Raw genomic sequence first — 15,875 nt, 5'->3', positions numbered from 1 at the left:
CACATAACTCTGCTGTAAATACTGAGGCGTTATCTGGTAGAGAGAACTGATAACTTTTGTCTTGGGATACTGTAGCATATCCCACTCCGTATTGTGACTTAGATCCGTCGGTGTATATTGCATAATGTGGACCTTTTCGGATTATATGTTCTACTGTGTGTTGTCTATGGTATTCTGGAGTATATGAATGACTTTTTGATAAATATTTCAAGTGTGTACAAATTCTCAATTTATTCATTGTCCAAGGAGGAGGTAATCTTAATATTAAAGGAAATTGTATATTTACGAGTATATTTAGCGACTCAAACAATCTACTAGCTCTAATAAGGGAAGGAGGTGGATGATTATTTATAAACAGATCTCTTAATCCAAATAATTTTTTGGTTGGAGAATCATTTGTCTGAATTCTCTGAGCATTCTTCATTGTTACTAGCTGTCTATGGAGAGACAGAGGTAGTTCACCACATTCAACTTGTAAAGACGATGTTGGTGATGATCGAAAAACTCCTGAACATATTCTAAGACCTTCATTATGAACTGGGTCTACCGTTTTCAGTGTTGCATCTGATGCCGAGCCATATATTTCGCTTCCATAATCAACAATAGACAGTACTGTTACTTTATATAGTAAAGTAAGGGTATGTCTATCGGCTCCCAAAGTAGTTTTTTATAGTTTTTTAATTAGGTTTAATGCTCTTTTACATTTTGATTTCATGTATGTTATGTGGGCTTTCTAGTTCAAGTGAGTATCAAATACTAAACCAAAAATTTTGCTGTTTGGCCAATTGGTATGGAATGATTTCTGATTTTTAAATCTATTTCTTCACCTTTTTTCCACTTCTATTTTTATAAAACATTACTGCTTGAGTCTTTTGCACAGAAATTTTGAAGCCTACAGATGACGCCCATTCATCTATTTTTACTATAGTTTTATTAATGATACGCTCTGCATGTTTTATGCGAGATGCTGAATAATATATGGCAAAATCTTCCATGCACAAATTACTTTTAATTCCAATAGGTAGATTATTACCGATATCATTTATTGCTAAAGTAAACAGCGTGCCAATAAGGACGCTTCCTTATGGAACACCATTTTCAAGTGGAAATGTACTTGACAATACATCATCAATTCTCACTTGAAAAGTGCGATTTGTCAGAAAGTTTTGGATAAACCTAGGTAAATGTCCACGGATGTTATTTTTAGTAACGTTTTTAATATTGCATACCTCCATGTAGTAACATATGCCTTTTCAATGTCAAAAAACACGGCTATAGTAATTTGTTTTCCTTCAAAACCTCTTTGTATGTGGTCTTCCAAGTTAGATAGAGAATCCAGTGTCGATCTGTTACATTGTGACCCAAATTGAGTGGGAGTCAAAATTTTGTTTTCTCAAATGTGCCACGTTAGTCGAGCATTTACCATTTTTCTAGTAATTTGCATAGACAACTAGTTAAAGAAATTGGTCTGTAATTGTTTACATTACTGGGATCTTTTCCATGTTTGGGGATAGGAATAATTATAGCTTTACGCCATTCATCAGGAAATAAATTTCAAAGCCATAAGTGGTTATAAAACTCTAATAAGTATGTCTTTGCCAAAGATGCTAAATGGCAGATCATTTCAAAACAAATACTGTCACCTCCAGGGGCAGATTTATTGCTGTTCAGCAGAGCAAATTATAACTCTTCCATATTAAATTTTCTATTATAATAAATATCTTCTATGGTTTCAAAATTTATTGTTATTAACTCTATATTATTTTTCCTTGTTCGGAAATGCTCATCTAAATTTTTGTCGCTGCTTACTTTTGTTAAATTTTCACCTATTACATTACTTATTTCTTTAGGATCAAGCATTCTTTTCCCATCCTTTATTATGGCATGTCTAGGTGGCTTAACATGGGTACCATTTATTTTCCTGAATTTTTCCCATATCTTTTGTATGGGAGTATTATTAGAGAGATCTGATACATATTTTCTCCATGAAATGATTCTTCCTTGAATTACCTCTCTTTTAAATTTTGCAGATATTTTGTTATATAGAGGTTTTAATGTATTAACTTCTAATAATAGTATAGTCAGCTTTCGTAAGGTTCCTTCCAATATTGGTAATGTTTTGTTTATTTTACTGAATTTTCTATTCAGATTATCTAATCGTCTTCCAATTTGGTGTTTTACTTTTATTAATTCTGTTAGTTTTTCAGACCACCATAGGACTTTGTGTTTTGTTGGATGAGATTTGGATTTTGGTATTGTTTTATCAGCTACATTTGTAATGAAATCAACAAGAAATTTATTAGTTTCATTATGGTCTTTTAAATATTCAAATGGTGGGATATTCCTAGTGTGAAATTCATATTGCTCCCGACCTGCTTTATAAATATTTTATCGAGGGACATGCTTCGTGGGGTTATTTTGTAATAATGAAATTAATATTGGGAAATGGTCACTTGTATGCAAGTCGTCAACTGTATTCCAATCTAATCTATCTACTATGTTTGTTGTACATAGAGTTAAGTCGATTGAGGAAAATGTTCCATGTGTTTTAGAAAAAAATGTGTTGATTTCGTTATCATTTATGCAGCACATGTCATATGAATCTATGAATTCTTCTATTTTACTTCCTGCTCTATTTGAGTCTGTACAATTGCAGTCCCACATTGGGTTGTGGGCATTAAAATCACCTACTATTAATGCAGGTTCCTTGCATTATTAAGTAATTCTTTAAGTTTGTCAAAGTCATAATTTTTATTGGGTTGGTTGTATAAATTATGAATTACATAATTATCGTTTTTTATTCGTATTCTAATACTCGATATTTGCAGATCAGTAAAGTTTACATGTATCTTGTCATAACATATTTTGTTATGTGCATATACAGAAGTACCTAAATTTCCTTCTTCCTGCCTAGATGAAGATGCCATGGTATATTCACCTATTGTTGATATTGTTTTGTTGACATGTTGTAAATATAATATCATAGGTTCGTATTCTTTTAGTAATCATTGTATTTCTCCTAGGTGTAATCTGGTCTGTAGACCATTTACGTTCCATTGTATCATATAGCTATTGAAAATATTTTATTGTAGTGGTCGAGTTTTACTTTCTTTTTTGTATTATCAATTTGGATTTTTTCTAATAATTTACTCACGACATTCATTTGTTTTTCTTTATAATATACTAAGTGCTCAACGCACATGCAATCTTTTTCATGGGTACTCAAATCTGTGGTTTCTTTTTTTCTATATTTAATAAAGTTTCTTATAATGTTTGTTAAACCATCTTTTGTTATGTTTTTGTTATTGTTGCACAATGCAATGAAACAACCATTACATCCACAAGAGTTATGTATATTTCTTTCTTTATTTGTTCTTGTTATACCAATTATTGGTGATGGAGTAATCTCTTCTCCTTTGACATATTCACTATTGTCTAAGGTACGACTGTCTTCCACTTCTTTGGTATTTTGGATATCTGTATCCATTATTTTAGGAGATAATGGTATATTCTTAACTTGTTTTTGTTTTTGTTCTTTCTTCATATCTTTTGTCTTTGATTTGACCGATGTTTCTCTAATAATTGCTGGTTTCTTTGTTTTGGGTGTTCTTTCCAATGGCCTTTTTATATCTTTAATTTCCAGTCTATCATGTCCCCCCTCCGTTACTTCCGTAGTAGCGTCCTCTTGTGTTCCTATTTGCATTAGTATTTCAAATGAATCTGATAAAATGTTATCCATATCATTTGTACCTGTTCCTGTATTCTTTATCATTTTAATTTTTTTCCCTTGGGCATTAATTTCTTCTCACAATTTACTTTTCTGTGATTCGTTACTTCTATTTCTATGTATTTTTGTTTCCTTATTGGTTCCTGTTATTGAAGAATATGTATGTTTCTTAGACGGATCTTGCATTCCTCTCACTTTTAATTCCAACTCAGCCTCTTTTATACACATCCCTGTTCGTTCTTGTAACATTTTCAATTCTGTATTGTATATGTAACACATACATCCTTTGGACCTTGCATGATGATCCTGTCCACAGTTTACACATTTTGGCTCACTACATTTCCACTGTGTGGTATGTTCATCAGATCCACAATAAGCACATACAGGTTCATTGCGACAGTTTTTCTTCGTGTGTCCATATTTACTACAATTCTGACATTGTAGTGGCTTTGGAACATAAGATCTCAGTTCTCTATTTTGGCCAAAAATGTTTATTTTTTGAGGTAAATTTTGACCCTCAAATTTTATTTTTGCAATTTTTAATACATTATTATTCTGTTTACTTGATATTATATATACCTCACAGTCTTGGACTTTGGTATATCTCATTTTAAGAGAGTCCAATAGTATATTCTTATCAACTGGTTCGTCATTATTTTCAGGAAATACAATAGTACCCTTAATGCTGTTTATAGTGTCACGCTTCTTTACTTTTAAATTCACATTGTCGATACTTTTTATTGATAGATAGTCTTCAGACTGGTTTTTTGTTGTGGCTTCTATAAGCCAAGTCTTCATTTTTATTTGTCTAAACGACATTTCTGTCGTTGAGTGTCTTTTTAATAAGAAGTTTTCCAACTTTAGGGCTGAGATTTATTGTTCTGTTTCCCTGGTTAGAAACCCTGACCAACTTTCACTCCCAAAGAGGGAGTCGAAGTGAGTCAAGGATGGGTCAAGACAATATTTACTTCTTTTTAATTTGTTGTGCACTGGAGCATAAGGTTCAAGTGTGATTACATTCGGATTCTTTTTTGTTTCTTCCAAAAAAAGGTTGTTAGAGGAGGTTCCAGCATCATCAACTGTGCTGAGTCACTACCATCAAAGGGCCCAGTGGCACTCGAATCTTTATTTTCACTTAGCATTAAGATTTGAGGGAGGAAAAAAAAATTAACCTGAAAACCTTAAAAAGATAACATCAGCTTTTCATGGAGTTTTATTCCTCCACCAATGGCACAAGTGAGAACTGACTCCCAAATGTCTGCTCCCTACCCTACCCCAAAGGGGATGGCACAACATGATTAGAGTGGCCCAAGTGTAAGCCAAACCTGCTTGCTAGGACTGAGAGTATTACAAGAATACAATCATCGCCACCCTAATCATGTTGTGGGCAAACCGGATAGAATGCCAAGAGTCCTATCCATAGAACCAGACCCCCCTGGAATCCGTGGTCCAGCCCTAACGAATAGTTCCGTCTTTGATCTACCAATCTGGTAACTCTCAGGTCTGAACATTAGCGGGCAGTTGATAGTCGTACCACTGTTCTCACTATTTAGCTTCGGATATAAGCCCATCCCAGCTATGATATCTTTTCCTATTTATCAGGTCCAATAAATTTTATTAAAAGTGGAAAATTCCACAAATTTAATCCAAAATAATATATTATGGTATATGAGACTCTTGAACTCAAACCCAGAAACAAATTCCTGGGGTTTAAGAGCCCCCTCACCACGTCAAGGTGGTCTCATATCGAGGGGAGAACCATCAGTAAATATAAATCTTGTATGTATATGCTCTGAAGGAAGCACACCTCTTCGGTTAAAAGATTCACTAAAAACTCCATAACCAGTGCCAGCATTGGATTTGGAACCATCATTAAATATAAATCTTGTATCTATATGCTCTGATGCATGCTCTAAAAATATTGCCCTTATTTCCTCATCAGATTTATCCCTCTGCTCCATTGAAGTACCTGCAGAATTTCACAGTAGGTAACTTCTAGACAGGAGTAGTGGGATACACAAAAAGAAGTACGGGTATTTTTCTAATATTTGTATCCTCTAAAATCTTTTTAATTCTATAGCTAAAAGGTGTAGGATACCTTGGATGACTTTTGTAAAAACCGTTAAAAATATTTCCGTTTGCCACAGCAAATGCCAGAGATTTGGGAAGTCTTTGCACTCTAAACCAGTATCGAAGTAATGATGAATGGCGTTAGGGTTCAAGGGGCATTTCTCCTGCATCAACTAGCAAACTAGATATTGGTGATGAACGGAAAGCTCCTGTGGCTATACGAATACCTGAATGATGAACAGAATCTAAAATTTTTAGGTTAGATGAAGAAGCTGAAGAATATACTTCACAACTGTATGACAGCTTTGATAAGATTAAGGTTTTATGAAGCTTTAGTATAAGATTTCTATCAGCTCCCCAACTGGTGTGAGACATCACATTCAAGATGTATAGAGCTTCTAGGCACTTTGCTTTTATATGTTTGATATGGGGGACTCAAGTCATTCTGCTGTCAAAAACTAGGCCTAAGAAGCGCGCTTGTTCTACACATGGGATTCTACGGCCTTACAAACAGAGGTCAGGATCAGGACGTACTCCCCTGATCCGGCAGAAGTGGACAGCAGTAGTCTTGCTTACAGAGATTTTAAAACCCTGTTTCTCAGCCCAACTTGCTATTTTATTTATTGTTAATTGTAACTTTCTTTTGGCTAAAGTCATCCGAGTGGCAGCAAAGGATATTGACAGGTCATCCACAAATAACGTCTTTAAGACTTCTTTTGGAATAACAGTTGTGACACTGTTTATGGCCAGAGCAAAAAGTGTTACACTGAGAACACTGCCCTGGGAAACACCTTGGCACCTTTTCTCTGATAAAGTACTGCCAGCTATAACTTTAAAATACCTACGATGTAAAAATGATTTAACAAATAAAGGTAATTTTCCTCGTAGACCACTATTATGCATTGTCTTGAGAATTCCATGTCTCCAGGCAGTGTCATATGCCATTTCTATATCAAAAAAACACTGTCACGTGGTGTTGTTTGGAGGCAAATGCTTCACAGACAGAGGTTTCAAGTTGCAGTAAGATATCCAGTGTGGAGTGCATTTTTTGAAGGCCACACTGAGAAAGTATTCAAATATTGTTGTGCTCTAAATGCCACATCAGCCTTACATGTACCATTTTTTCCATTAATTCACACAAACAGCAAGTTAATGCAACGAGGCGGTAACTTGCTGCATAGAGAGGATCTTTTCCAGGTTTAAGGAATGGTAACATGGTTGCCAATTCCCATATGCTAGGGTAGCTGCTTTCATCCCATATTCTATTGATAATACTGATTATAAAAAGTTTTGTGTTCATTGAAATGTGTTTTAGCATTTAGTAAGGAATCTCATCTGGGCTAGGGGTATAGTGTTCTTGCTCCTGGCTAAAGCAATGTCAAATTCCCTTTTAGAAAAAGGCATATTGTAAGATTCAGTTTTGTTTGGTGAAAAGTCAAGTACCTGTTGTTCTTCCATTATTCTGAAATGATGTCCTGGGGAACTATCTGATTTTTCAGAGACTTGAGCAAAGTGTTCAGAAAATATATTACTAACTTTTGTGGCATCAGTGACATGATTATTATTTACATTAAGTACTGGAGGAGGATTGAGTGTAAATTTACCCTGAATTTTTCTTATCTTCTTCCAAATGCTGCAAACTGGTGTTCTGCTGTTAACAGAGGATATATATCCTGCCCATGCTTGTCTCCTGGCAGCTTTCACAGCTTTTCGAAATCGTACAATTTCATTTGATTTTTCCAGAGAAAGGTTGTCAGAGGAAGTTCCAGCAGTTGTCAACTGTGCCAAGTTGCTACCATCAAAGGGCCCAGGGGTAATACAATCCTTATTTCTACTTGTCATAAAGATTTGGGGTAAAAAAAAAAAAAAAAAAAAAAACTGAAAACTTTAAAAAAGATATCATTAACCTTTCATGAAGTTTATTCTTCCACCAATGGCACAAGTGAGAGCCGACTCCAAAATGTCCGTGTCCCTAACCTGCCCCACACCGGATGGCACAACATGATTAGAGTGCCCAAAGTGTAAGCAAAACCCGCTTGCTAGGACCGACAGTATTACGAGAACACTAGCATCCCCATCCTAATCACATTGTGGGCAAACTGGCTAGAATGCCTGAGAGTCCTATCCCCAGAACCAGACCCCCCTGCAATCCGTGGTCCAGCCCTAAAGAACAGCTCTGCCTTTGAGCTATCAATCTGATAACTCTCAGGTCCAAACATCATCGGGCAGCTGATGGTCCTACCACAGTTGTCACTATTTAACTCTGGATATAAACCCAATCCCAGCTATGATATCTTTTTCTACTTAACAGGTCCAATAACTTTTAGCAAAAGTGGAAATTCCACAAAAATTAATCCAAATAAGTATATAATCATATATGAGACTCTTGGACTCAAACCCGGGAACAAATTCCTGGGGTTCAAAAGCCCCCTCACCAAGTCAAGGTGGTCCTACATCGAGAGGGACTATTGAGGGCAATTGTATACTGATAATCAGCAACTCAAACAATCTTCTAGCTCTAATAGGGAAAGGTGATGAATGATTGTTTGTGAATAGCACACCTCTTAATTCAAATAATTTTTTGGTTGGAGAATCGCATCTGAATTCTCAGGGCACTCTTCTCTGCTACTAACTCTCTATGGAGAGACAGTGTAGTTAACCACATTCAACTTGTAAAGATGATGTTGGTGATGATCTAAAGGCTCCTGAGCATATTCTAAGGCCTTCAATGTGAATTGGATCCAACTCTTTCAGCATTGCGACTGATGCTGAACCATATATTTAGGTTCCATAATCAATACAGTAATACACAACACTTGCTTTATACAGTACAGTAAGAGTATGTCTATCGACTCACAAAGTAGTGTTCCATAGTTTTTTAATTAGATTTCATGCTCTTACATTTTTTATTGCATGTATATTAAGCAGGCTTCCCAATTCAAGTATCAAAATATATTAATCCCAAAATTTCTGCTGTTTGCCTAATTGGTATACTATGGTTCCTGATTTTTAAATCTATTTCTTCACCTTTGTTCCACTTTTATTTTTATAAAACATGACTGCTTGAGTTTTATCTATGGAAAATTTAAAGCCTACAGATGAGGCCCATTCACCTATTTTTATTGTGCTTTCATTAATGATTCATTTTGCATGATTAATACAAGATGCTGAATAATATATGGCAAAATTGTCCATATACAGATTACTTTAAATTCCAATAAGTATATTATTACTGATATCATTTATTGCTAGGGTAAACAGTGTACCACTAAGGACGCTTCCCTGTGGAACACCATTTTCAAGTGGAAATGTATTTGACAATACATCATCAATTCTCACCTGAAAAGTCCACAGATGCTGTTCTTATATGAAGTTTTTAATACTGCATACCTCCATGTGGTATCATATGCCTTTTCCTTGTCAAAAAACACAGCTACAGTAATTTGTTTTTAGTCATTTCCTCTATGTATGTCGTCTTTAAGTTAGATAAAGAATCTAATGTAGATCTATTATACTGTGACCCAAACTGAGTGGGAGTCAAAATTTTATTTTCTCAAATGTGCCACATTAAGCAACTTAAGGAAATTGGTCTGTAATTACTTATATTAATGGGATCCTTTCCAGATTTGGATAGTAATTATTATAGCTTTACACCATTCATCAAGAAATAAATTTCAAAGCCATATTATTATTAAAATAGTTTAACCAGACCACTGAGCTGACTATCAGTCTCATAGGGCTGGCCCTAAAGATTTTAATGAAATACCAAGTCTTGCTAATCAGAACTATATCATCAGCAATTATCAACCATTGCACATGCCATTCAAAACTCACATTATTATCTGACAATTTTTTTTTTACTTCCTGCATGACTCCACTTTTAGATACTATACAACCATGATGACAAATCATCCTTTTGTTTCAGACCTACTTTTACACCAAACTAGTCACTATCCTGTCTCTATATGCTAACACATGCTTGCATTCACCATAGTTTTTGTCCCTACAAATTATCTTCTGCGTAAAACACCACCCACATCCTCTATATTGTATTTGTTATTCTATTCATGAAGGTTTTCAAATCCTGTATACCACATAGAGTTTGTTGGTTATGTGAATGTCCAAAGTATGACCGACAACGAATGTCTACTTTTGGAAATAGATCAATGAAAAAAATTTTGTCAGAATCTTTCACATTTTCAATCATTCCAGTTTTGATGTTCTTGAAGAACTGTAATTTAATTAATAAAATATAAAAATAAGTAAATAATAAAAGCATGAAAACCCTTTTAACACTTGAATTTTACAAAAAAGAGAAAATTTTTTAAAATTTTGTTTAATTTATATTCTGAATTTTAATACAGGTAGTCGTCGACTTACGACCTATGCGACTTACGACTGACCGACTTTACGACGGCTACGACAATATAATAATATATAATATTTAATTTTATATATTTTGCTAAAATACGTCGAGCGCGCGTACGATACTTTTTCCCGCTACCGGCAGCGCGCTCATATCCGAGAGATGCTCAGCTTTCGGCAGCATTGTGTGTTTGTGTCGTTCGAAAATGGTAAAAGATTCATATTTTTGTAATGTATTTTGTATTTCTATTTTTTGCAAATAAATGTAATAACAAATTACCGTATTTGATGGCTTATAATACGCATGTCTGCATAGGACGCACCCCAATTTCAGCAGGACATTGAGGGAAAAAAATAAGGTTTCCTAGCCTATGCTCATATGATTTTGGTAAGTAAAAACTGTAGTATTAGGTTATCATATGCATATTGTTTCTTACCAACAGAATCAACAAAAACATTAATAAAGAAGTTATTTACCATATTTATATTTATCAAAATATGTATTATACAATCAGCCATTTACTACGATCGAATGTTTCGTCTGCTGCTGAAAGCTACCTCATAGGTTTACCAATAGATCGCAACACATTCATTTGTAAACATTGTTTCTTACCGCCAGAATCAACAAAAACATTAATAAAGATGTTACCTACAGTAATATATGTTATATATATCCATTATATATTATAAAAGTATGCAATCAAGGGGTAAAATTCAATAAATAAAAATGTTTCCTATGTAACGGCTCGAGTCTCGTGAGCAATTGAACAAAGCCATGTTATTATTCTTAAAAGAGAATGCTAGCACGAGTTACGAAGTATCAACTCAACGAAGCCTTGTTATTATGCCTAAAGAGAATGGTAGCAGGAATTGTCAACCACCAATTGATCGAAGCCATGTTGTTATGCGTAAAGAGAATGTTAGCAGGAATTGCCAACTACCAACTGAACGAAGCCTTGTTATTCGTAAAGCTCTCGAGATAATCACCAATAGGTGGCAGCACACGTACTGTTTATATCTATAAATGTGGAATGCGGCGATCCGCTGTAGACGACGATAATGATATTAACATTTTAATGAAAATATCGATAATAACAACGTAGATATTGATTATAATACTAGCAGTAGTAACTGCGATGATGGTAAGTGTGATAATGATAAATAATTATAATAAACTTTTTTTTTAATAGGTTATTAGGATAACACCGAATTTTTACACTAGGCTACAACATCTACGTGACGTTTCATGTATAATTTGCCAAAATTCTTAAATTTTGAGCCTACATTATGTACATAGGAAGCAGGGGGATTTTTTAGGCCATTTTTTTTGTTAAAAAAGTGCATCTTATACGCCGTCAAATACGGTATGTATTTAATTCTAACCTATAAATAAACAAAAGTAAATAATACGTCATACGTGTAGCCGATTGGCAATGCAAATGGCGGATAAGAAAATGTAAACAGACCAGACAGATGGTTTGAATGCCTACAATAAAAATGTTAAATACAGTAATAAAAGTAAGTATTAATCAAGGAGTTCAAGCATGATAAGATTTCATATGCTAAACGTAAAAATAGGTACTATACATGCACATTTTTGGATAATATAAAATGTACATGTAGGCTAGTCATACTTAGGAGATATGATGGATAATATATATTTGTAGGTACAGAATACATGTACATATGTGATTGGTCGACTTACGACGAGATCGACTTCCGACAGCTCTGTCAGAACCTAGTGCCGTCGTAAGTCGACGACTACCTGTATACCATTTTAGTGTGTATGTAAGGAAGTCTGAGTACATGTATTTATTATATGAGAGGATGTGCTTATGTGCAGTTTTTAATTTAATTTTAATTCATTCATCTTTGTATCGGATGATATATTGGGTCCTAGCGATTGACTGCAGGCCTGGACCTAGTATTTTAATCAAATCCTTCGGGCCAGCCCTATGAGAGCTGAAAGTCAGCTCAGTGGTCTGGTTAAACTACTTTAATAATAATAATAATTTACTCCAACTTTGCTCACCATTACCCTCTTGTCACAAATCTTGCATTTTTTCTAATGTTATGCCACTGTGATTATAAGTCTCTTCTATCACCATTACGTATGCAATTAAATTATCATTTTTAAACCTATTCCTTTAGAAACTTTCCTTCAAATCATGAGGGCTGGCAAGCCAGAACTTTTGCTGGCAGTCCTACAAACAGCAAAGAACTTATTCCTGGAATCAACATGCTGAACATTTTAATAATCCTGTCTCCAAAGTATTAACATTGCTAATCAAACTAATGCTTCTTTGGTACCAATATTATCTGATTTTTTACATTATCTTCAAGGGTTTCTTGCTAGTTTTAAAAATGACATTTCTGCTTATCATGACAACATTTACTGAAGGAAATAATTTACTAAAAGGTCATATACAAGAATTTTTGTAGCCAAAACTTGCAAAAAGTTCAAAAGCCAACTGATCACATGATGGGTTCCTAATCTTGGGGGTTGCATTCTTGGTTTAATACACATACATTAAGCACAGTAAGGTACATAGATCAGTCTAGTTCGTTACTAAGACCTGATTAAATTTATTTTCAGTCCATCTACTTGATTCATAAATTTCTATACTTGAGAAACTGACAGCTTTAAGCTAGAATAGAAATCAGTTCTTAGTTTTGTCCTTGATTCCTTTGCCTGGTGTTGGAGGTAATGTGTTGAATTACAAACAGACAATCTAGAATAATTCATTCAGTAAATTTTTCACTATGTTTTGGACTTGATATAAAATTTTGTCAATTGTCTGATAGATCTGAGAAATTCTTAACCACTGACAGTGACTTTTTTCTTTGCCAAAATTACTCTGTTATGATATTCAAAATTCCATATTTTGAAGGGAGAATTTTTCTAGTTTCAATGATGATCCCTGTTATCCTTGAAGAGCCAATGAAACTCTAGATATATAAAAAGGGAAAATATACTACTAGGACATCAACAGAATAAAAACATATAAAGAAACTTACTGTACTACAAGGAGTTGATGTTTGATGTTTGAAAGATGGGTCATGATCAACCAACATATCTTCATTTCTGAAGAAATATCTCTGAAAATGTCTTAGGCTTCCAGAGGTATATGGCATAATCCCAGGAATCACATTTTCCTTATCACAATTCTCTTTTGTGTCAAGACTAACGGCTTGCATCTTTCCTTGAGAAGGTTCTCTCTCGCCACTAGCAAAAATCATTGACTTCATGGATTTTGCTAAGTTTGATCCTGAATTTAAAATAACTTTCAGCACTCCTTGAATAACAGCAAGGGTCGAATTTTCCGTTTTGCAAAACTTCTTACTTTCTGGGCTTACATTCAAACTTGCCAACAAACCACTACTTTTTAGATGACCTTCACAAACAGGGCTTCCAGTATTACTTGGTATAACGTTGTTTGACCTCCTCAGATCACTATAGCTCTTAAAACTTGCTGCATTTACAAAGGACTGTTGGGTAGAAAGCTGACTTGTACGGCATCTGATGTAATAAGCATTTGACCTCATAATATTCTATGTTAAGAGGCTGGAAAACAAGATTAACACAACAATTACTGTTGGATCTAATACAGTCTAGCACTAGCCTTAATATATGTTAAAAAATAGAAATAATTAATTTAGTATTTATTTTTTAAATACTTACCTCTCCATTATATAGCTTTTACTTCTGTGCCAGCAGTAGTTCAACACACTGAAACAAAAAAACGAGAACACTTGGTTTTCCATAAATATCCGTCTTCTATCCATCTACTTCCCCACCCGCCACTGGGGACCGATAGGTACAGGCACTCCTGCACTGCTGGTCAGTCTACTTCTGTCAGCTTTGAATGTGGGGCGGTGGAAGGGCAATTTATATAATGGAGAGGTAAGTATTTGAAAAAGGTGAGCAAACTTAGATCAGTCAGCCCTCTAAAGGATACTTAGTAACAAAATATTTTATGCAAAACAAGCGTTTGTTTACCCAGTGAATTCAATCCATCGACTATTACTGCTGCTTTAGGAGGATTGTCACTCAGGTACGAGGTCCTCATCATTAAATTATTAAAACAGTTTAACCAGACCACTGAGCTAACTACCAGCTCTCATAGGGCTGGCCCTAAGGATTTGGATGAAATGACAGGTCTAGGCTAGAAGCCTAACACTGGGACCAAACAGGTCATTCGGTATGGTTGGTGGATTGACTGATTATGAAATTTAGGCCTTGACGACCAAGCGCCGGAGCCCATCAGTGCCGCAGTAGTAGTAGTATTAAAGTAGTTTAACCAGACACTTAGCTGACTTTCAGCTCTTATAGGGCTGGCCAGAAGGATTAGGATAAAATACCACATAGGCTCATGTTCTGATACTGTAACACATACACACAATAAATACATTTACTCATGTATATTAAAATTCATAATAAGTAATATTTTTAAACAATTTACATTTAAATTCGACAAATACTATGTTTTCATGCTTTTACTATTTACTTACTTTTATATTTTATCTATCAAACCACAGATCTTCATGAACAAAATCAGAATGACTGAAAATGTAAAAGATTCTAACAAAATTTCATTTACTGATTCATTTCCAGAAGTTGAGAGTCGCTGTTGGTCATACTTTGGACACTCACACAATACATGTTTGACTGTTACCATCACCTTGCACTCTGAGCACTCTGGAGCCAGGCCATGTGTGCTCCTCATTAAGTGTCCATGTGTCAGACGAGTATGGCCTATTCTGAGACGTGTTAGAATTACTTGTGCATGTCTCTCTCTCTGATATGATGCATGAAGATGAAATATATAAATTAATGGTGTGATTGATAATGAAAAGGTGAACGATAACATACTGTACTAGTAAAATTCAGTGTTAAAATATGGACGTAAAAATGAAGAATATTAGATAAAAACCATAGAAAACACACACACACATTATATATATATATATATATATATATATATATATATATATATATTTATATATATATATATATATATATATATATATATATATATATATATATATATATATATATATATATATATATATAATATATATATATATATATATTATATATATATATGTTTTATATATATATATATATATATATCTATATATATATATATATATATATATATATATATATTATATATATATATATATTATATATATATATATATATATATATTTATATATATATATATCTATATGTATATATATATATATATATATATAGGTATATATATATATATATATATATATATATATATATATATATATATATATATATATATATATATATATATATATATATATATATATATATATGTATATATATATATATATATATATATATATATATATATGTATATATATTATATGTATATGTATACCATATATATATATATATATATATATATATATATATATTTATATATATATATATAACTTTTATATATATTATATATGTATATATATATATATATATATATATATATATATATATAAATATGATATATATCATATTATATATATATATTATTTATAGTTATAACATATATATATATATATATATATATATAAATTCCATATATACATATATATTTATATATATATATATAGTATATATTGTACTTATATATATATATATATCATATATATATATAAAATTTTATATTTAAAATATGTA

The 15,875-nt window shown here is 33.1% G+C and overlaps 1 protein-coding gene across 2 annotated transcripts in view; it reads right to left on the bottom strand.

The window, feature by feature from the left end:
* The window catches only part of LOC136826862 (uncharacterized), a 568,370-nt gene that overhangs the window by 383,972 nt on the left and 168,523 nt on the right, over nucleotides 1-15,875 (bottom strand). For both annotated transcript variants that reach the window (XM_067084358.1, XM_067084359.1), the window contains one exon: nucleotides 13,181-13,727. In XM_067084358.1, the coding sequence (XP_066940459.1) occupies nucleotides 13,181-13,708 (528 nt within the window). In that variant the 5' untranslated portion in view covers nucleotides 13,709-13,727. The remainder of the gene's footprint in view (nucleotides 1-13,180; nucleotides 13,728-15,875) is intronic.

This window comes from Macrobrachium rosenbergii, chromosome 41 (genome assembly GCF_040412425.1).
Source record: "Macrobrachium rosenbergii isolate ZJJX-2024 chromosome 41, ASM4041242v1, whole genome shotgun sequence".
In the NCBI taxonomy this organism is placed as follows: Eukaryota; Metazoa; Arthropoda; class Malacostraca; order Decapoda; family Palaemonidae; genus Macrobrachium; species Macrobrachium rosenbergii.
The sequence above is the reverse complement of the archived record's forward strand: the minus strand, read 5'-3'. Positions and strand labels throughout refer to the sequence as shown.